We start from the raw sequence: 21690 nt of genomic DNA, 5'->3' as shown, positions 1-21690 counted from the left end.
AGTTAATTATTTTTCTTGGCATAATGAAACTTTCTACATGTGCCCTTTCTGTAAAAAAAAAAACCTAAAGCACATTTTTTTGGTCAAGCAAGAGCTGAATAATTTCAGACAAAATCACACTGCATCCTTCCAAACAGTATATTCTGCATAGCAGGAAAGAGTCAGGCAAGTGCAAGCTGCAGGAACAGTCCTCCTTTGGCTTATAAAAAAAATGGTATTTCAATTCTAGCGTTAGCTCACCTGGGGAAGGACCTTCCGAAGGAGAGTGAGAGTGTGTTAGGGAAGAGTCTGCCACCTCGGTGAAATCTGTCATTCCTGTGGACCCCTGAGCTCTGTAGGTCTCTCTCACAGAAGATGTGGACAAGGATTGGGTTGTGCCCAGCGTCCTGTGCGTGCCACTGCTGGACGTGGAGCCCTCTGCTGCTGCCCAGAGGCTGCTGCCTGAGGCAGACCTGGGGGGCCTCCCGCTGCTGCTGCTGCTGCTGGACACGGCTGAAATGGGAGCGTTGGTGGCAGAGGAAGGAAGGGAGGTTTTCTCTGCCTCTGGTCGGTGGCTGCTTCTGGCACCTAAGATACAACAACACCAGGTTTGATTTATGCATCCAGAACCATCCATTTGATTGTTTGCTCAGCGCCCATTGAGAAACTGAAGGTGTTTCTCTGGGAAGAGGTGAATCTCTTAAGTACAGGCACATGTGCCTCAAAAAAAGCCATGAAAATCTCAAGCCCATGTCCTACAGACCAGCCTGCATGGCAGATGTAGCACCAGCTGACAGCTGCAAAACCCCAGCAAGTGTCTCTGGCAAGGAACGTGTATGCACGTATTTCTAACCCTTTTAGTATTTCTAATGCTTTTCCCAGGACAGGAGTTTCATTAGCAACAAGAACATCAATGTTTCTCACTTTTTCACCCAAAAGCTGAGCTCTACTCTCCCCCTTCCCACCCACCCCACTGCCAGCCCAGTGCAGCCAATAATAAAAACATCCATGTATCCAAAAATGACTGATGGCCATATCTGAAGAAAAGCAGCGCAGGGATGTGAAATCTCATCCAGCCCCAAGGCAGACAGCTTTCAGACTAACAAAGTTACCTCGGAAAGGACCTTCGGAGGCAGAGAGGGAGCTTGTGAGAAAAGGACTCCCAGGAGGGCCTGGGAGATCGGTGCCTTCCCGTGAACCTTTGGGATGATGTGTCCCATTCCTCAAGGAAGAGGAGGTCCTGCCCGAAGAGCTTGGGGGGTCAGTGCTGGTGGCAGAGTCCCTTGTCACCCCAGCTGTGTGGCCATTTTCTGGGGACATTGGTGTCCCCACTGCCATGCTGGACATGTCAGCACCCTGAGGGTCCGAGTGCAGTGTCACCTCTTCTGCACCTGGGATGCTCTTGGGGGGTTCATAATTGCTGCTAAAAGCTGAAATAGGAGAAAAGAAAGCCAAAACTGCATAAACATAAATAAAAACTGTTGGGTAGGTTCCATCCCACTATCAGTAGATGTAGACAATGTATGTGTGAATATTCAATACAGAAATATTTAATACTGGGAAATGATTAAGACAGGGGGAAAAAGTGGTCTCTGAGTAGGAACTGCTGAAGTTATTGCTTGAAAAATTCAACTGGAAGTTTTCAAGGAAAATCTATCCTCCCCTTCCAACAAGAATAATATTTATCCATACTTTCATTTCTGTGAAATGTTTTTAAATGTACAGAATGTGCCAAATACAATATTATTCCTCCTTTCTTTAAAATAAAACGGATGTATTTTGTTAATAAAGAGTCTTTAAATAAGAGTTCTGAGGTATACAGCTATCTATCAAAACTCACTTGTGGAAGCACTTTCTGAAGCAGACGGCGAGCCTGTGAGCAATGGGTCTGTGACACTTCTGCCTCCACCACCCTGGGCACCCACAGACATCCCAGGGGTCTGGCTCTGGGCTGAAGAGCTGGTGATTTCAGTCCCAGAGGTGGAAATCTCTGCCATGGTGACCAGCCTGGTGCTGGCTGGCAGAGATCTTAATGTCCTCCCTCCACCCTTGGTGCCTGTTGTGGAAACGGAGGTGCTAGTATGGAAATCCAAACCTCTCCTCTCCGTAGCTGAGCTGTCGGATGGCTGGTAGCTGCTTCCAACGGCTATGGGACAATAAAAAAATGGATTTATACATATGAAATTATAAACAGATGGATCCATTTTCTTCCCAGATGCTTACAGCACACATACAGACATTAAGCTTAGGAAGTTTTCAATCTGGACAAAGTGCTCTTTTGGAAAGGCATGACTCCCCTCACCACAGGAAGACCTTGTACAAAACCCAGGGCTTGCTGCCAGGCTTTGTGAGAGTGGGGTGGCCCAGACAGCGGAATACCCCACAGGACAAGGACTGCAGGGACTTGCCTTTAAAATCCCACCTTTGCTCTAATATTGCTGGAAACAGGCTCAGACCTTTTTTTTTTTTTTTTTTTTTTTTTTTTTTTTGGTGGCCTGGGCACCACATGAGCCTGCAGCTCACTACACATCCCAGGGCTTAGTAGGGCACTGTCCTTCAGATACTGGATCTCAGGTTTCCTGCAGCCCCAGTGCTGCTCCCAACACCTGTGACAGAGGGAAGGGTTGTGTCAGTGTGAGAACCCTGGAGATGTGTTTGCTCCTGGAAAGCCCTGAACAAAGGATAAGGACTCGGCAACACTGAGGTTTTCAGTAAGTTCATGTGGAGCTGGGCAAAGTCTCCGTTTTTGAGAACTCCAGAAATTGGCTGCTGCAGAGCAAGCAAGGGGAAGCCATGGAGCCCAGGGATCTCAGGTTTCTTGAGCAAGTTGCTAAGTACAGGGCACAGGTCAGATGGGGCTCAGAGCTGCCCTTGTTGTACAGCTGGCACTGGCCCAGTGAAGGTATTCCACAGCTGCAGACATCCACCCTGCAGAAAACACTGTGATAACATCCAAAGAACTTTATTTTTTTTAAGTGGAAAATGCTGGGGGGGTGTTGGATCAAATTATTTTTTCCATTGCTTTTTCCTGCTTTCAGCAGTGAATTTCAGCTAACCATCCAAATAATATAAAACAGAGCACATGCAAAACAGCGCATCTCCTCTGTTTCAGGAAAGCAAAAACTATAAAATGGCTTTTTAAAGCTATGAAACAAAGGCCAGCAAAGCTCACCTCCGAAAGTGCTGTCCGTGGGAGGTGATGCTGTCAGCAAAGGGCTGGTGGAGTTCCCCATGGCACCCCTGGGGTGTAGCATGATGTGCTCTGCACCAGTCTGGGTACTTGAAGCTTGGGAGGAGGCCTGGGGCTGTCCCAGGGAGCCGGGGAGGGCGGTGCTGGGGCTGCTCCCCAAGGGGCTGGGTGAAGCCGCTGCAGTGCCCATGGCAGGGCTGCTGCCCAGCTCTGTGCCCCCCCAGCTGCTCACTGGTTGAGAGAGGCTGTCAGTGCCTGCAAGGCAATGGGGGAAAGCAGATGAGAACCCAGAGATGTGCCCACACACCATCCCCCACTGTCACCCTTCCCCTGCCCCTCAGTCCCCTGTCTGCACTATGCCTACAGCAACTTTGTGGTTGGAAGCTGCACCAAGTAATTCATAATTCTGAATACCAGGAGAAGCCACATGGATTCTTCTCTCCATCCTTGTGCATAAAGCAAGCCAGAAAACTGCCCTGAGTGCACGGTGAGGATGGAGAGCTGGATCCACAAAGTTCTACAACGCAGGAAAACCAGGCTTAACCAATGCTGGTTGCTCTGGGGAGCAGCATTCACCTTGTTCCCAGGTGTTGGAATATTTTCCCAGTGTTCCTAGGCTGAACTGGGATGGCTCGCCTGAGTGATGAGATTCTGAAGATGAAGGCAGCAGCACTGTCCTCATGGTGTTGTTAAACCCTGACACCTCCCAGACCCCGCCCTGCATCCCCTCAGCTGAGTCGGTGCTGACAGCTTCCAAGCCTGGTGGTGTCCCTCCGGCAGCACCAGGGGTGTTGGGAGAAGCCAGAGCCCTCTTGCCTCTCTCCTGCCTGCCTGCAGCATGGTGATGGCTTCCAGGGTCTGAAAAGCAACAGGGAGAGGGTCATGTTGCTCTGGAAAAGTTCCTTTGTCTCAGCTGGGTGGCAGCAGCATCACCTGCAGTGGTACCCAGCCCTACCACATGCAATAGGAAGGGTAACAGCTGCATCCCTCATGTTTCCTCTGTTTTACAGAGCACAGTTTCACTGCAGGAGGGATTGATGGGAACAGAGGGTTTCTGTCGCCAAAAAATAATGGCATTTTAAACATTGTCTTCATTTGTTCGTGGCAAAAGAAACAGATTTTTTTTTTTTTTTTAGAGACATTAAAAATGCAGAAGGCAGCAAGGAGCCAGTGCCAGAACAGCCCACAGCTGGCAGCCTGGGCATGCCAGCTCCACATTCTAGTCCCCAAGCAGAAAAAAGCCCAAGGACTTAAAAAGTTAAAAAAAAACCTCTATGCTTATATCTTATTTCAGCTGGGGATATTAAGGAAAAAACTGATGTGGGGACAGGGCAATCAGCACAGCTTTGTCCTGCTGCTGTGAGAAACAGGCCTTGATTTAAGTTCATGCTTAAAAGAGTACACTGGTTTACTTATGACTGAATATTACGGACAAGCCCAAAGGTAAGTGTTCACTTGCAGGATTTCCATGTGAGGACCTGGGCTACAAATCATCGACACAGCTGGTCAGGTATGAGTTGTTTTACTTAAGATGAGTTCTTTTATCCTAGGCTGGGCTTGAGATGGTGTTCACCTCCTGCTGGGAGGAGGTGTGGGGATGCCCAGGGGTCTCCAACCATTGCACAGCCCCTGAGCTCAGTGGATGGGCAGGACTCTCTGGATACTGTTGGGTGGTGAAAAACAGTGGCAGCTCTTGAGAATCAGCTTCGTTGCAATGTTAAAAAAAAACAAAATCAGCTTTCCTGAGATTGTATTTCCCTTAAAAATCCACATTTCTAGCTGTGGGGCAGGAATTCTTCCTAACCCGCTCACTATGCTCAGTCCAGGGACTGGGAACAGAACAGGGACTCTCACATGCATTAAACTCACCAGAAGGATGGCTGTGGGCGAGCAGGTGGGTCACTGTCCCAGCAGATGGGTTCTCTGGGGATCCTGCTCCTGGAGGGGTGACATCCCCATCACTGGCAGGGGGGCCAGTGTGCCCCGTGACCCTGCTTGCTGCTGGCACCACCCTGTGCCTGGCAGGCAGCCATGCCCACTCCCTGCTCCCAGCCAGCATCATCACCAGCTCCATGCTGTCCAGGGGAGCACCAGGAGTCCTTATCTCTGTGCTTGAACTTCTCTCCTGATGGCTGCTTTCAATAACTAAAAGAAGAAACAAGAAAAAGACTTAGATCTCATCAGCACTGATGTGCAGGCTCGGCTCACTGCAGTAACCCCAAGGCCAAGCTCTGAGCTCATTTACTTACACTAGAGAAAAATTCTGCATAATCAAAACACAGACGTGAAATTTATTTTTTGATTTGCACCAGTGGAAATTAGATTGGTCTGTGGGACCAAATACCACAACCCATCTCTGTGCACAAGATTAATTCAATTCAGCACCCTCAGGATTTTTTTGTGTTAAGAGAAATAAATCTTGAAAGGAGAAAAAAGAAAGTCTTAAAATAATTGATGGAAATAGTCGCAGTGTCAAGTCCATGGGAGGAGTGTGAGTCTCCAGAGCTGACAGCCCAGCACAGCCCATGTGCCCCATCCTGAACGTAAGATCGAGGGGAGAGGGTCCCACAGCTCCTCCCCTCTCTCCACTTGGCCAGTGCTTGCTGGACACCTGATCTCGAATCCCATCACCTCCAGAGAGCTGGCACAAAGCTGGCTGAGAGCTGCAAGGCATTCAGGAGGGTCAGCATAACCCATCCAGACACCACGAGGCACTGGGGACAGAAGAGATCAGTGTATGGTGTGGATTATATGCACCACCCAGCTGCCAAAGCACCCCAAGATGGTGAAATATTTTGGCATTTCTAACATTAATGTCTACCAGAACATGAGAAACAAGATGGAGAAGAAGATTGTGCATGAGTGGTGGTCCGAGGAATCAGGGTTTTCAGCCTATGGTACCACCCAGGGCTGTGAGGATTTCCCTGCACATCAGTTCACACAAAAACCAGCAGCCGTCATCTGTGTTACAGTCCCAAGGCTTGGCTGGCACCACAGCCTCAGACGACATTCAAAGCCCACAACAAGTCCAAGCAAGTCCAAATCCGAAACAGCAAGGTCCCGGTTTTGTCCATCTTCCTTATAACCAAAATGCAGTCTCTGTCATGAGCATGTCATCCAGAGGCAGAAGCTAAAGGCAGTCAGTCTCTGCCCAAAAGCTCTGATGTCAAAGGTTAAACCTATTCTGGTCCTCCAAACATTTTCTGTAAGAAAATTGCGTGTTCAAGAGAAACACCTATGGGACACCTCCTCCTTGTCTTGTACGTCTTCTTCGGAGTTGCTGCACCTGCCACAATAGAGGTGGCAATTTCAGAAATGGTGTCCTCTATCCATCTGCAGTAGCTTCAGTGAGAACTCACCAAAAAATAGAGGGGTAGGTAGGACAGTCTGTATTTCATCCTGGCAGCTTGAGCCCCATGTGGGCCAAGGAGACAAGAGCTGTAGTGGAGCAGAGCCCCTGGGGTACCTTTACTGGCAGCCCTCTCAGTGGCTGCGATGCCGAGCACACTGAGCAGCCACTGCCACCCAGAGCCCACTGTGAGCCACCTCCTGTCTCATGGGACAAGGTTCTAGTCCTCACCAATTGGACAAGGGGATGGGAAGTGGCAGGGGACGCTTGCTATGTTCATTTGCAAGCCAATACCCAGCCTGTAATTGTAGCCCACAAGTCCATTTATAGTAGCCCCGGAAAGTGTGGCTGTGTTGGAGGGCAGTGCTCTGAATGTCTCTTCATCCCCCTCTCACTAAAAGCTTTCAGCTGTGCAGCCCGGGCTGCCTGCAAAGCCTGTGGCCAGCTCTGCTGCACGAAGAGAAGGCAAAGCAGCAGATGCTTAAAGAAACCCTTAGGGCTGAGGATAGACAGAGGGAAATCTGCTTTCTCAGGCTGCCAACTCATTTGTCAGCAAGGGCTCCAGACAGGCAGGCTAAAATATACAGCATGACACTGCAGCAGGCATTTCACTGCCACTTCTTAAAAAGTAATCCTGGAAATGCCAGCAAGCAGGGCCTTCAGCTATGTTCCTTGACTGAATGAGACCAGTTCAAAAGTAAAACACTGCTGTTTGCTTATCTGGTGGTTGTTTGCCCTGCAAATCCACCTCGGAGTTTTCTCTATCCTCTTTTGGCTCTGCAGAGCTGCTGGGAATAAACCGGAGCAAAATCCTTCCCCTTACTGTGGGCGCCAGCAAACCTGGCTTTGAGTGCAGCCAGGGAGTGGAGGGGCTGAATAAGAAGGTATTATTTACACAGGCTTTTTAGAGTCATCTGGCATTTTTAATTCTGCCCTGCAAGGTATGCCAGGTCCTGGTGCAGGGAGGAAAACCTCATGCCAGCATGGGCTCAGCTCCCCAGTTTGGTGGATGCGGAGCACGAGCCACTTTGGAAAATCCAACCCACAGCATGTAGTAAGGAAACCCAAAAAAATCGTGTTGTTCAACAAAATAGACTTGAAATCTCACATCCATCAAGCCTGCCAGAAGTGCCAAGATAACCACAACATCCTCTTTGATTTGTCTGCAAAAATTAAGACTTCAAAGACGACCCTCCTCTGGATCAGATGGACCAGATCAAACTTCTTCCAGAAAAAATCCCCACGGGACCATCTGGCTTCCCCTGATGCATTAAGGACTTAAAAGAGAGTGGCCCTTTAGCTGAGGTACTGATCTGTCACTAACAATTTTGTCACATCCTAAGCTGCCAACAGCTTTCCACAGTTTAACTCCACTTAATTACAGCCATTGAGAAATATTTGACTTCCAGCACAAAACCCTGCCACCCACTGGATCGGTGTTTTCCTTCCCAGTTAAAACTAGCAGTGATGCTCACCAGACAGGTCGAGGCTCGGAGTTACTTTTTCTCTGCAAACATAACAAGTCTGTGGCTTGCTGTGAGCCGAGTTACACAGCTCAGCCAGGACAAACAGATCAAGTTCCAGCTGATTTCTCAAGGCTTTGGGCTGGCCCCTGGCAGCCCAGTTGGATATCTACCTTGTGAGACTCCTGAAAAATCCCTTTTGGGCCAACAATTTTCTCTCTCCATCCCTGACACAGCACAGGCATTGACCTGTTTCAGAGATGGCTGCTACCAAGGCAGCATTGTGGTGATGTTCACAGCCCAACCACGGGTCAGCACACCACCAAAAAAGTGGCACAATAATGCAGGTTTTCTGCAGTGACTGTGGTGGCACACAGACATCTTAGGGCAGGGAGGGAGGAGGGATGTATCCTGCTAATGCCAGGAGAGCAGCATCCCCGCAGGCAGCATTTGTCAGGAGCATTGCAGCCAGCCAAGGCACACCACAAGCTATCCCAGCCCCATTGCTTCCCTGCAGATGGGATTTTTTTCCCCTCGAAGTGCAGAAAAATACTTTCTTGACTGGGGAACGCAAATTTAATCTGAGTTCTCACAGAAGGAAAGCCGGGAGCAGTGGATTGGCTGTCCAGAGTGGCCCTTCACCCGGAGCAGTCCCTCCTCGAGAGGGTGGTGATTCCCGGGGGACCATTCCCGGTAGGGCCGCCCATGCAGCGGCTGTTCTGCCAGGGCTGCGGGCCACCCCGGGAGCATCCCATGGCGAGCGGAGCGCGCGTGGAGCGAAAGCAGGCTCCTCCCGAGGACAGGCAGCTATAATTGCAAACCCCACATCTGTTAACGTTGCATAATCTTAACATCATCCGAGGCTCGCGGAGGGGAGAAAAAAAAACTCATCCCAACTTAGAAAACTCCTTGCTGGCTGTAGGAGAAGGTTAGGAAGAAAGGCAGGCTGCACGGGAGAAGAAGCGGGGAGCAGAGCCGGGGCAGCGGTGGCTGGGGGGCGGCTGCCGGTCCCTGCCGGGGCCGGGCTCTGCGCTCTGTTTTGAACGGCTGCTGCGGATGTCGGGATCATGGGTGGAGGCCGGTTGGGAGCCAAGTGAGTTTGTGCGAACAAAAGCTAAAGCCCTAAATCTGGACCGTCCAGGGCTCTCTGGGATTTTCAATTTCCTTCCTTGTTCTTGCTCTGAAAGAAGCAGTTCAAGGCAGGGGGGTGAGCAGGGGGGGCTGAAATGGAGCTTAAAAAAATTTCATGCTTGAGATGGGTCAGTTGAGCATAAACACACTGATAATACTGCTCAGGGAAGGTCCCTCGTGTGCACTAAGTGCGGGAAAAATGCAAGAGGTTTTTAACCACATGTGGTCAACCCTGTTCTGCTCATTTTTTTATATCAATACAAGGAATTATTCTGTCTGGATTAAGAAAGGCAGCAAGAGAGGGTGTATAGGGAAGAGAAGAGGTGCAGAAGCCTTGCCAGAGCCTCTCACCCTTCTGTGGGGGTTGGTTTGGATGTGGTACTGTACAGACACATTCCATGGCAGTGCCTTGCTCTGGTCCTTCTGCTCCTCATCCTCTCCCCACTGGGCCCCAGGCAGAGCAGTACAACAATTCACAGGACCTTCAGTCATTTTAACCATAATAGGAAGGATTTATGCAGGCAACAAAGGTGACTAGAGCTTTAATATGTCAGCTCAAGAAAAGTGATGGGGATTTAATGCCAGCAGCAGCCCCTACAAGCTCTGAGTGCCAAGGTCCACATGGTGCCCACGGGTCTGGGGACAGCATTGTCCTCAGTCACTCCAGTGCCAGGCCAGGGCACCTTGCTTGCAGTTCTGCTTTATGACACAAAAACACTGCACTTCCACATCACCTCCCCTCCAGGACCTGTAAAACCTTGGAGGATGCTAAAGACCATTTTTGCTTCCTACACTTTCTTTCATTATCCCAGAGCCTGATGCTCAGAAATGCTATAAGGAAAAAAAAAAAAAAAAAAAAAGGATCCAATCACTGCTCTTAAAAGCAATATCCTAAATCAGGGAAACAGGTTCTCCAAGATAAAGAGTACACAGAAATCTGTTATCCTTTCCAAAAGCATGGGATATACGCATATGGAGTGCCCACAACTGGGGATAAAACCTGCACAGTGCAGGAACAGGATATTGTTCTGCTTATCAAGCACTTTATAGTCTCTTAGTTTTGGTGTCTTAAACATTTCCCTGGGGAGGTGCAAGCTCCCAGATCACCAGCTCAAGCCCATGAAATCCTAAGCTTCTTACTCATCTTTCTTGGGCAGTTTGGTTCAATCCACAGATCCCGGAGACCACATGGATCCATGGGACCACCTGTGCTGCCTGAAAACCACCAGCCCAGGGCTCAGGGCAGCTCCTTGAACCTCTTTTCATGGACTTTTGTTTTTAAACAGCTTTTAGCAACTGAATTAAAAAAAAAAAAAAAAAAGAGTCCTGGTTTATCATCAAGTCTTTGAAAAACACATTTATATAAAATTCCACCTCCAACAGGGATAAGCCATGACTTACCATACTGCCAAAAAACCTATAACCATGCTGAGGCTCCAGTAAAATCTCAATCCATCTATCCATCCATCCAGTGGAGATTGAACCTCCAGCACCCCAGGCCCCGTGTCCTGACTGCCTTTCTTGAGCAGAAAGCCAAACTCAGCTATTTTCTTCTTGCTTGACAGATCGTTTATATTCTGCCCTAGAAGTGTCCCTCCAGCACTAATGTGGGAAAAGCCCCCACAGCTCCAGGGCAGGATGAAGGCAGCACCAGCTGACAGGTCCCGGGAGCACTTACCAAAGGGATTTCTTTCTTACTGTTTCTAGTAAACATCAATAAAACCAAGCCAAAATAAATCTCCTGATCTGCACAGCTCACTCAGCACTCACAGCTCCTCTCCATCCCCTCTCCCACAACCTTGCAATGCTGAAATGTCCCCAGCTATCCTGCCTGCACCATAGATCCCAAATACTAAATCCCAGCATCAGCAAATTCACTTCTAAAACCCTCCAGGCTTTTCTGTAATGTCCTGCAGAAATATTACAGAAAATATCACCCATGGATCAGTTCTCCTTCCTTTTTCTAGGGTTTTTTAAGTCCCCTGGAAGATTTTCTAGTCGAGAAGGCAACCCTCACCAGCACACCTGAGGCCAGAGCAAAAGCCACACAGGGACCCAGCCTGGTGTCATTTTAACTTCTGCTCCCATCCGAGGGCAGTGCTGCTGGAGACTATCAGACGGCTTGGGGAGGAAGTCTCCTGGCAGGACTCCACCAAAGTGGAGTTGCTAGGTCATTGGAACAATAAAAAGGCAAGAAAAAACATCCTGGCTGCAAAAAAGATGGGGGGGGGGAAAAAAAGAAAAATCCATGGCAGTGTGTACAGTTCTGGTGGAGTGGAAAGAAACAGGCTGGAGAGGCTGGAGGGAACAGGACCATGCTGCTGTCAGCTTCTGCAAGCACACAACTTCATTTCTAACGTGGCTCTTTCTCCATACCTCTCACACAAATAGCTCCAGCAACCTGGAATTTGTCTGCAAAGTTTGCAGCTGGTGAAAATCTCACAGGGGGCAATATTTCCAAGGCAGCAAGTTCACTGCTGCTGTGGAGAGATTCACTGCCCTCTGCATGTCAGCCGGGCATCACAATCCATCAGATGACTTTGGCTCCCCAGCAGCTGCCCCCGCTCACTTAAACTGGCAATGTAAGACACCTGCCCCCAAGCAGGGCTGTGTTTTGATGATAAGGGGTGAGCATCTCTACGAGGGGCCGAGCACTGCACAGACCTGGGGCTCGGGCTCCCCTGTCAGGAAAGGTGGTAGAGGCTTAGAACCTGCAGGATGAAATTTTGCTGTCTGAGAAGTCTAATTTCCAGGCCAGAAGGGAGCATTAGCTCATTCTGTGTGACCTCATGATAACCAAAGTCACTCCATGTAGCTTATATACTCCCAATGTAAGTTCAGTGACTTGTATTTGACTTAAAGAGATCTTGCAGAGGAAAAAGCCCCAAACTATTGGTACTTGTAATTATCTGGGATTTTACTCAAAACCACAAGAACTATGGGCTGACACACAGATTTGTTTGCAGGAAACCTCAATGCCCATCAAAGAGTGATGCCAGGCAGTGTGAAGCAGATGACATCTGCCACAGGGGCTGAGGACTCAGCCCTTTGCAGACCCAGGTGAAAACAAGATTGTATTTTCACATCCCACTCTGGAAACAAAACCACAGGTCCCTGCTGCAAAGTGGTCTGAGCCCAGGAGCTGCTTCCCACACCCAGGAGGGGACAATAAATACTGGGAAAATGGAGGAAGGAGTAGGAAAAGGGTGCTGTAACGCTGAGAGGTGATGCTGGGAGCAGCCAGGGGCTGCCATGGGTCGCCGGGGGCCGAGCCATGCTGCTCACTGATGCAGGTGGGCTTTGGTCCAGGTGTCTTGACCAGATCCTCACTCCAGCAATGTACTTAAGAAGAGCTCCCCAGGGAACTATTCCCTGTGCCTAACATTAAGCACTTGCCAAAGAGCTTTGTTGGCTGGCAGTCACACCAGGGATGATGACCAGCCTGGGAACTGAGCAACTTCTCAAGGATGTGGTGGGGATGAGAAAGATGAAGAGCCCTCTTGGATGCAGGAGAATCATCAGACTGCCAAGTGGTAGATGCCATCTGGTGACATGCAGATGCAAGGCTCACTGGATCCTTCCCTCCATGCAGACCAGCAAAATGCAACCCCATCCCAGGGGAAAACTGAAGGTAGCCCAAGCCTGACACCCAGCTGAAAGTAGAATGCAGGGCACGATGCCATGGCAGCGAGAACCATGGATGCTCTCGTGGCACCTACCCTTCAGCAAGGGACAGTGAGGCTTGTGAAGGGATGGAGAAAAAAGCAAACAGGGGGGGGGAAAAAAGGCAGCTTAAAGAGAAATGAATCCCCAGAAGAGATAAGGGCCCCCACGTCCCTTCCCCCATCTGCTGCGAAAGGATGATGATCTAAATCGCATTTCCTAGATGACACCGCACCGATCTGCCGCCGGAAGCGGCGGTGGCAGCGCTCAGGATGGCGCCGGACCTCCTTCTTCCAGGGGATGAGCCAGGTCCTTCCCCGCTGGCATTGGCGGGCCCGTCACCACTGACAAGCAGAGGAGCAGCACTGCCCGGGGCAGCTGGAACTGAAGTCCCGCCCGGCCACCCTGCACGCTCTGCCACTGCCTCTGCAGTCACACGTTTCCTTTCCGAGAAAGGGGGAAGCGATTTACCACTTCCAGTGCCTTTCTGCACAGTTGCAGGGAGGCTGAAAAATAGACACCTTCTTTCAGATGTGGTCAGCAGCGGGAATGGGTGCTGGAGAAGGGCAGGACTGGGCTGTCACCCTCTGAACTGTCACCCTCTGAGCTGTCACTGAGGGCTCACAGGGAGTCAGGATCAAGTCACATCCTACCTCATTGCCTAGGGGCATGCTGTGCTGAGCCAGGCAGCGCAGAGGACTGAGAGGACAGAAATCTGTGCCCAAAACCCATGTGCCCACACACAGACACAGATTGTCCAGCACAGAGCCACCTCACATCAACTGCCTTGGCACATCCATGCCACCAAGTGACCATCAACTTCAGTCTTAACCCAGAGTGTGACACAGCTTATCCAGCACCGTACGATCTCCAGGTGTACCAGCACTTTGCAGGACAGGATTATGAGGATCTCTGTCTGCATGCTGGGGACTGTCCTCAGAGGCTACAAAATTGCTGTCACTCCCATTCCCCAGTTTAAAAGCCTCCTGGTTCATTTAGCTTTCTTCATGCATCATATTTGCTACCTGCTCCTAAGAAGAGACCATCTTCATGATTTTCTGCATTCTCTGATTATGTTTCCCTCCTAAGAAACGTCCTTTCAAAGGGCCTTTATCTGCAGGGGTGGCTGCCAGTCTAATACTGCATCCCCTTTCTGCTTTTGCTGAAAGAGCTGATAATGTCCTAAAAAGAATTAACATTTGGATGTTAGTCCTGTAACCAAATCTGAATCAAACAATGATGACTATTCAAATATCTAAAGCTACTCAGGAGTATTTTCATTTAAGCCCTACCAAGCTTGTACCAGGGGTAAGGAGGTTTCTAAAGATGCCTTTGTGAGCACCAGCCACTGAAACCCTTCTCCTTGTCCCTCCAGACACAGATACAATTATACCCAGCTCCAGCACAAAGATAGAGGCTGAATTACAAGAGCAGCATTATGCTCCACAATCAGGGTCCTTGATTCCAGTTGACAAGAGAGCAAATCATGCGCAGTTGGTCTGTGGATGCTTCCACTCCTGGAAATCATTCCCATCACAGGACAGAAACGAGTTCAATAGACAGGGTTACCTTTTGTGTTTCCTCCCCAAATTGCTAAATTACCTTGTCAGTTTGTGAGATCTTACCAGTAATGCAGGGTCAAACCTGGCCAACACTTGTCTGGGGTATTTCTTTGCAGAAGGTTTAACTACCAGCTACTACAGTTTCCCTGATAAGAAAGTGTTTTCTTACCTATAGTGGCACAGATGTAGCAGGACAGTTACTCAGAGATGCTGTGAAACCCTTCTCATTTTTAAAAAAGTGGTATATTTATCTACCATTCTGGGGTGATCTTGCAAGGGGAGATATATTGAGACGCCTTGGGAGATGGCCTGAGACCCCTTACAAACCTGCCTTTTGCTTTTATAGAGCACTCAAAACCAAATGAAAAAACCCTCAATATCCAAACTCCCACATCAACCCCGCAATTCATGCATTCTCCAAAAAGTGCTGTCTTCCCCCCAAAATAGATCCTGACACCCTGGGTGGGTGGGCAGCAGTACCCTCCGCTAGGCTGTCACAGAAGGTATCTTTTGGATAATATATTGAGGCCAAACTTAGTGTGATTCATCCCCGCTTCAGCAAAGTTCACCAGAGCATGACGTTTCACATCAGTCCTCAGGGCTTAAGAGATTTTCCACAAGAGGAAGGGTGTTAACACCAGCATCCTAACAAGCAGTGATGTGAATAATTGTGCTCCATAGATCTAAATTCCTCTTGTCACTCCAGATGCAGAAGTGCCTTTCAGCATGCTCTTCAAGGAAAAAGAGAGCTCTCCTTTGCTACCGGAAACCAAAGAAGCCTGTCCATCAGTCTACAATGCCTGCACAGGATTTCTTCCATGCTCTGGAGACCTTGCAGGAATCTAAGGGTGGTTCTGGTAGCAGAAATTACCACAATGTCTGCCTGGTTATAGAGGCGAGAGGTCAGACTGATCCTGTAACAGCTTTCAAAACCTTGCCATCACAGCGTGCTAAAAAATAGCTGAGAAAAACGCCCTAAATGTGTGTGTGCAACTCGATGTCTTCTGGGAAATGCAGCCTGGGCCATACCCCTGGGACAACAGCTAATCCTGCTGACTTAACCCTTTGTGCACAGTTTGCATGCCTTTCTATCAGACCACTTAAAATTCCTCCTCACTCCTTTCCCACTGACTTCATCTCAGAGTTAAAAAGAAAAGGTTATTTTCTCCCAAACTTCAGTGGCAAGAGCTTTGTTGCCATCAAATCACTGTGTAAAAGGTCCCTCAAACATCTCCCTGTTTGCCTTGGCAAAAGAACTGCAAAGGTCATGGCACTTCCAGAGGACTTTTTCCAAGCACCGAACTGGAAGCCCAAGATGGGGTGCTCACACTGCAAGGCAAAGGGAAGGACCTGCAGCATTTGGTCACAGTGCAAGTGACACCATCACCCTCAGCCAGACCACAGTCAGAATGCTGCAGAAGCCGTTTTAAAAGTCCTCCCAGCTTCATGTCCTTGCACAGAGTGAAAAGGCAGATGGAGCTTGTTTCTCCCAGTGGAGAGTCAATCCACCAAGGTCAAGGCACTTGCACAAGGTATTCGGACAGCTGGGCAGAGAGCAACAGGGTTTGCCCTCGGCGTTCCTGCTGTGTTACCCTGCACATCTCCCTGTTCCCTCTCTTCCCCTAGCAAAGCAGGACAATGCAGAGGGTTGCACTTCTGCAGATGCAGTGGCAGAGCCCTGCCAAGCCGGGGTGTCTGAAACAACCCTTCTGTCTGGACACAAAAGCTTCTGGAGACCAACTTTGAGCTAGTGGTATTTTTAAATACACCCAACCTGGGCTTCTTCTATGATTCCTGGATTTGCAGCTAATGTTTTCCAGGCTTTTTTGTCTACCACCTCAACAGCCAGAAGCTCTTTTTCTACCCCTCTAAGTGATTCTCCTGTAATGACAACTCCAGGAGTTGGGGTTTTAAGGAAAGACAGCCAAATCTTAGGAGGCTCTTGACACAGATCCTGACTTTTGGCAGTAGTGCTCCCTCGCCCACAGCTGAGATGCTGACTGCAGCTTGGGAGATGCTTAAGTGACCAACTGCAAACCTATTTATCAAATGACTCCAAGTCAAGGGCATGGCAGATGCAAAAGCAGATATGACCCTCCTCAACCGCCCTGCCTGCACAGAGGACAGGCAGCTGGAAATAGCTCCATCCAAAGCCACAGAGGGATGGGGACAGCAGAACAGGAGCAGCAACAGTTTGTAGGTTATTACACCCTAGTTTTGCATTTCAGGCACTTTTAAAATTATATTTTTATAGCTGATGCATTTCATACTGGTTTCTGAAGGAATGAAGCTCTTGAGACAGCTTTGTTTGTTCTCATACATTAAAACAAATTAGCCTGGAAGGCAGAGACCTCCAAGACAGCAGGTTCCTACAGGTTTTGTGAAGACCAGCATTTTAGTAGATTCCAGTGTGTGTCCAGCTTGGGGAGCTGCTGCACCCAGAGCAAGGGGGACCCCCATGGCTCGGTCCATGCCCTGGCCCTGAGACCTGTACACACTCAGCACCCACAGAGCCCCAAATAAACCACATCACATACTAATGCCACCCACCCTGTGGCGAGCAGAAGAGAGCAAACTACAGGTATTACTCACAGAGTAACTTTCTCAAATGTCTCTCTCCCATGGGTTTGCCCATACACCGACAGCTCTGAAAATGAGCCTCTTTCTCCCCTGGTTTTATACAGCCAGGCTTTTGACCCCAGTGAGTGGAAACCTTGCATCATTTTACCTTCCTCCAGCTGATCCCTCTGCTCACCCTGGCTCTGCCTACCCCTTCTCCAAGTCTTCATGACCATGAGTGGCCATCACCCTCTCCAGGACCCAGCCAAGATAAAAAAAACCAAATTAACAGCAAATAAGAGATGTAACCCAAGGTCCTAAAACCTGTATTATATACCTCATGGTATTCAGATCCTACAAGAGGTCCTCATTTTATACAAGAACCAGTTCCTATTCCCTTTATCCCCTGTTCTCTCCAGAGCACTTCAGTAAACTGGGTCTGACAGCAGCGTTACTACAGCACAAGCAACAGCTACACTAACAGCTTGGAGGAGCTGAAGTTTACAGAGCTTCCTTTACTCAAGGGAACTGCATTTTTCTAAGATTATATTATTACTTGGGCTGGTCGCTCAGTAATGCAACATCATTTCCCTTTTGGGTGGGAAAGTTCTCTCCTTGTCCTCAGATGTGAATGATTTCAGCCTGAAAGGATGAACGCAGACTCTGCATGAACTGTGCCCCTTGCTGAAGCAGCAGGATGTTATATATATAACACCTGGGCATTAAAAAATATATGGTGATGGGTGCACACACATCAGCTGCATGTATGCAGAAAACGGTGAGAGAGAAGAGCTGCCAGATGTGACAAAACCATTTTCTCCTGAGAGGCACCCACAGACTTCATTCTTTCACCAAGCCTGTGCTCGTAGCCCTCTTGCATCTCCTCTGGATGAATATCCCAGCAAATGAACCTCTCGTATTTACAGAAACAGCAAATTACAATGCAAATGTTGCAAAAATTGCTCAAAGAAATAAAAAGTTGAATTTCTAATCAGGTCAGCTGCCACTGAAAATTGGATTCTGCCTTCTGTGCTCAGTCATTCAGGAAAGAGAAAAAACCTATTGTATGACCTACATCTTCAATTGAATGTAAATAACAGGGCCTGTGGTTGGGGTATTCAGGCCTCGTGACGAGTTCGCTCACAAGCTACAGACTATGGATTTAGTATTGAACATTTTCAAGGGAATATTCTGAACAACCAACCTTTGATTTGCGTGGAGCACCTTCTGACACTCCAGCTGGTCAAACTGCCCCAGTGCTTCTTTGCACCATTTCAACAGCAGAAAGACACCAGAGCAGGTGCCAGGATCTGGCCTTGCCCCTTTCCAGAGAAGCTCTGTGCACATCTGAGAGGATCAGCCCAGGTTTTAGCAGTGCTGTTTGTCTGCCCAGAGATATCCTGACACCCCCAGACAATTCTCACCCCTCCATACCAGAGAAACTCTCCTGAAACTATGTGAGGAAAGAAAGCCAGAATCCAGAGGGTTTACACTGGCTGTCTACAATCCATCCAGCTCCAGATCATCTCTCTGGGGGTGTTTCAGGGGTTGCAGCCCTGCCTGGAGCACCCCAGGTGGCTGGACTGGGCGCAGAGGCAGAAAGGCAGTGTTTCTGTGCTGCAAAAAGTCAGCAGGCTCAGCCACAGCTGCACCCTGCCACTCCATAGCTATCCTTATTTTGGAAATGGCACACAGCTCCCATTGATGGGGAACCCACAGTGCCAGCCAGGAGGTCCCTCTGGCAGCAGCTCCAGAAGAGCTGCGGACGTTAGTGGTGCCTTAATCTCTACACCACAGCACTGAAACTCTATCGCTGTGCTGACAGGTTTTATTGGCTTGATTAGCTTGTTAATTGAAATAGTTCTTTATTCTGTTGGGGTTATTTTATTATCATGGATGAATGCCTCATTAAAACCAACACAACCAGACTGATGCTACCAAGTTTCATGGTTTACATTTTGGATGCACAGGCACAGTCAGCAGCATCCATTCATTTTCACTACAGCCATCAAAACCAACAGCTTTTCTAACCTGGCATCGTAACCCCTCTGCTAAATGAGCAAAATCCTCTGCCACCTCTGAGAGATGTGATGGTGATGGAGCTGTCAGTCTCAGCAGCTGTGACATGCTCCCTGCAGATGAGCAGGATGGGGAGAATGGAGGATGGAGCACACACAACAGCTTGACAGTTCAGTCACAGAGGGTTTCTGACTGCCAGCCCAAAAATTGGTATCTGTAAGAGCAGGTGAAGGAAACAAGTTGTCCCAGAAACTCCATCCTCCTCTAAACAGATCAACATCTGCAACTTTTGATACTGAAAAAAGTATTTACTGAGGAAGGCATCCCTGCAGCAGCAAGGCTGGCATCAGCCCCTGCAAACATGGCAGCAATAGCCCATCTCCCTCGTCCCCCTAGCCACAAGTAAACAGAGCAAGTTAAATTATCCTTCCCAAGTGGTGATGGCTGCTGGAGCAGAACATGCTGCCAACACGTGCTGAATGGGCACAGGCTGGTGCTGGTGGTTTGGTACTGGGAAATCAGACTTTGTGGAGAGCCCAATAATGAGCTTCAGCTACAGCAGCTCCCCCCTTACCTGCTGCCCTGCTCACAGCTCCGCACGCGCGGTCACCGCGCAGGGCGGTGTCAATCAATACACATCCCTGTGTGCTCCCTGCCAGCCAGGTCACACAATTAGCTCCCAGACTGTATTCATTTAGCACTTAAATATCACATAAAGTGCTTCCACAGATTGATGCGAACCCAGCTGGTCAGTGCATGACCCCTGCTACCTTCCAGGGCTTGGGATGGGGAACAGGCAGGAAAGCTGATCTCCAATCTTCTTTCCTTTCTGAAATGCCTTTTCTTCCTTCTCGTTTCTTTTTTGCTTTAAATTATGTACCCCAAAGGAGCAGAGCTAAATCCATACAACCCCCGGGACTTCATGTTCACAGCACACCAACCAAATCCACTTACAGCTCACAGAGGAGCAGCAAAGATGCCCGAGACAGGAAAACCCTGCAGCCTTTTGATAGTGACGTGGAGGCGCTGGAGGCAATCTTTCCTTGTCCCTGCACCACAGGGGGAGGAAGCATTCTTCCTGCACCACCCACAGTCACCTGAAGTTGCATCAAAGCTAGAGAGCAGCATCTTACACCTCTCTGCATCAGTGTGGCCATAGGGAGAGCCAGGCTTCTGCCCCCAGGAGCCACAAAATACATACTGCAAAATGTGAGGCAGGTTTGGAGGCAACACCATACCTTTGTGCAAACAAGCATCCTCAGCATCTTCTTCCCTTGCTCCTAACTTTGCTTCTTCCTCACACAGAAAGTTTCAGGCAGAAAGTTAAAAATATACATAAATAAATACAGACTGTTCAGCCACTCTAAGAGTTTTAGAAACTTTCTCCCAGCAGCCAGCCTAAATCTCTGCTGTGACTAAAGCTGCTTCCTTCCCAGGTGATTTCATTCCTCATTTCCAGGGCTCCCACCAGGGAAGCCACAGAGAAAGGTGGCACCTGCCATGGGAGAGAGGGAACAGGGACAGAAGGACAGACACAGATGGCAGAAAAGTAGATCAGCTTCTCAGGGAAAGCCCATTGCCAGCAGCTCCGTGCTGTGCTGGGCACCATGGCAGAGCACCTGTGTGGGTAGAAGTAGCAGGAAAAGGGACATGGCAGAAACAGGGAGACCCCAGCCATAGTGACTTTGTCAGGGGCTCAGTGCTACCTCTGCTGTCCCTGTGGTGTCACTGGAATTATTCCCATTTCACAGATGGGAATATACAATATTATATAATTAAATAATATAAATTAAAATACCAAGACCTGCAGGAGGACAGAGCTTGTAACCAAACCCTGACCTGACCCAGGCTGGTGGCAGACAGTGCCCTTCAGCTCACTCGGTGCCCATGTGAAGTAGCTGCCAGAAAAGATTTCATGGAGGAATTTGATAATGCTTTAACTTTACTGTCACCAGCTTCCTTGCCTCCTACTTCACCTATTTTTTTTTTTTCTGTGTTACTCTCCTTGGGTTCAGACCATATTTTAAACACAGGCTAAAGCCATCTGTCCTCATCTCTCCAGCAGACAAGCCCACAGAGGGTCTGGCAGGGAGGGTGGCAGATGCAGGCTGAGGCACAAGCTGGCCAGGAAGGCAGTGAGGCTCCAAGGGCAGCCCTGCTCCTGCGCCGCTCCCTTGCCCCACGCTTTGTGAGAGACTCAAAAGCCACATTTCTACACCCACTGCCTCACCATCTGCTCACTAAGCCCTGCCTGAGAAAGGGCTTTTGCCGCCCAGCCTCAGACTGCTGCAAAGGGAGATGTAATCTTCATTTCCTGGTAGCGCTGGGGTGATGGGCTGGCAAGAAATGCTCCCCCAGCTTCAAGCAAGCATTTTCAAAGGTGGGAAATGCCTCCAAGGGGCAGGAGCAGCGGTGACACAAACAGGGATTTCTTAGGAGTCTACAACTCAACCTGAGAGCAATTCAGGAGATCCCCCCAGCCTGCTCCCATGACGCCAGACAATTCCCTTGACTGACAGGCATAGAGCTGGAGGTAACAGCGAGTGAATCACAGCTGTCACGACCCAGTGTAATTCATGATGCCGTTTGCTGGGGAGCGAGCTACTGCTGGGCTGTTTATCACTCCTTCACGATGCATCCCCTGTTCCTTCTGGCTGGGGCTGACATAATTCACAAGCACCTGTAGCTGCTGAACACTGGCTGCACCGAGCAAACCCTCCACTGCCGAGATGGGCAGCCAGACACTGGTGGCCTGACAAATGGCTTTTCCAGCAT

General features: G+C 49.2%; 1 protein-coding gene across 5 annotated transcripts in view; it reads right to left on the bottom strand.

Annotated features, from left to right (window-relative positions):
• The window catches only part of HEG1 (heart development protein with EGF like domains 1), a 46291-nt gene that overhangs the window by 22614 nt on the left and 1987 nt on the right, over positions 1 to 21690 (bottom strand). For 3 of the 5 annotated variants that reach the window (XM_039554769.1, XM_039554770.1, XM_039554773.1), the window contains exons 2-7: positions 5039 to 5314; positions 3746 to 4027; positions 3152 to 3424; positions 1820 to 2125; positions 1092 to 1409; positions 241 to 567 (exon numbers count right to left, since the gene is read on the bottom strand). In XM_039554769.1, the coding sequence (XP_039410703.1) occupies positions 241 to 567; positions 1092 to 1409; positions 1820 to 2125; positions 3152 to 3424; positions 3746 to 4027; positions 5039 to 5314 (1782 nt within the window). The remainder of the gene's footprint in view (positions 1 to 240; positions 568 to 1091; positions 1410 to 1819; positions 2126 to 3151; positions 3425 to 3745; positions 4028 to 5038; positions 5315 to 21690) is intronic. The other 2 variants (XM_039554771.1, XM_039554772.1) reach the window with 2 other exon arrangements.

This window comes from Corvus cornix, chromosome 7 (assembly GCF_000738735.6).
Source record: "Corvus cornix cornix isolate S_Up_H32 chromosome 7, ASM73873v5, whole genome shotgun sequence".
Classification (NCBI taxonomy): domain Eukaryota; kingdom Metazoa; phylum Chordata; class Aves; order Passeriformes; family Corvidae; genus Corvus; species Corvus cornix.
The sequence above is the reverse complement of the archived record's forward strand: the minus strand, read 5'-3'. Positions and strand labels throughout refer to the sequence as shown.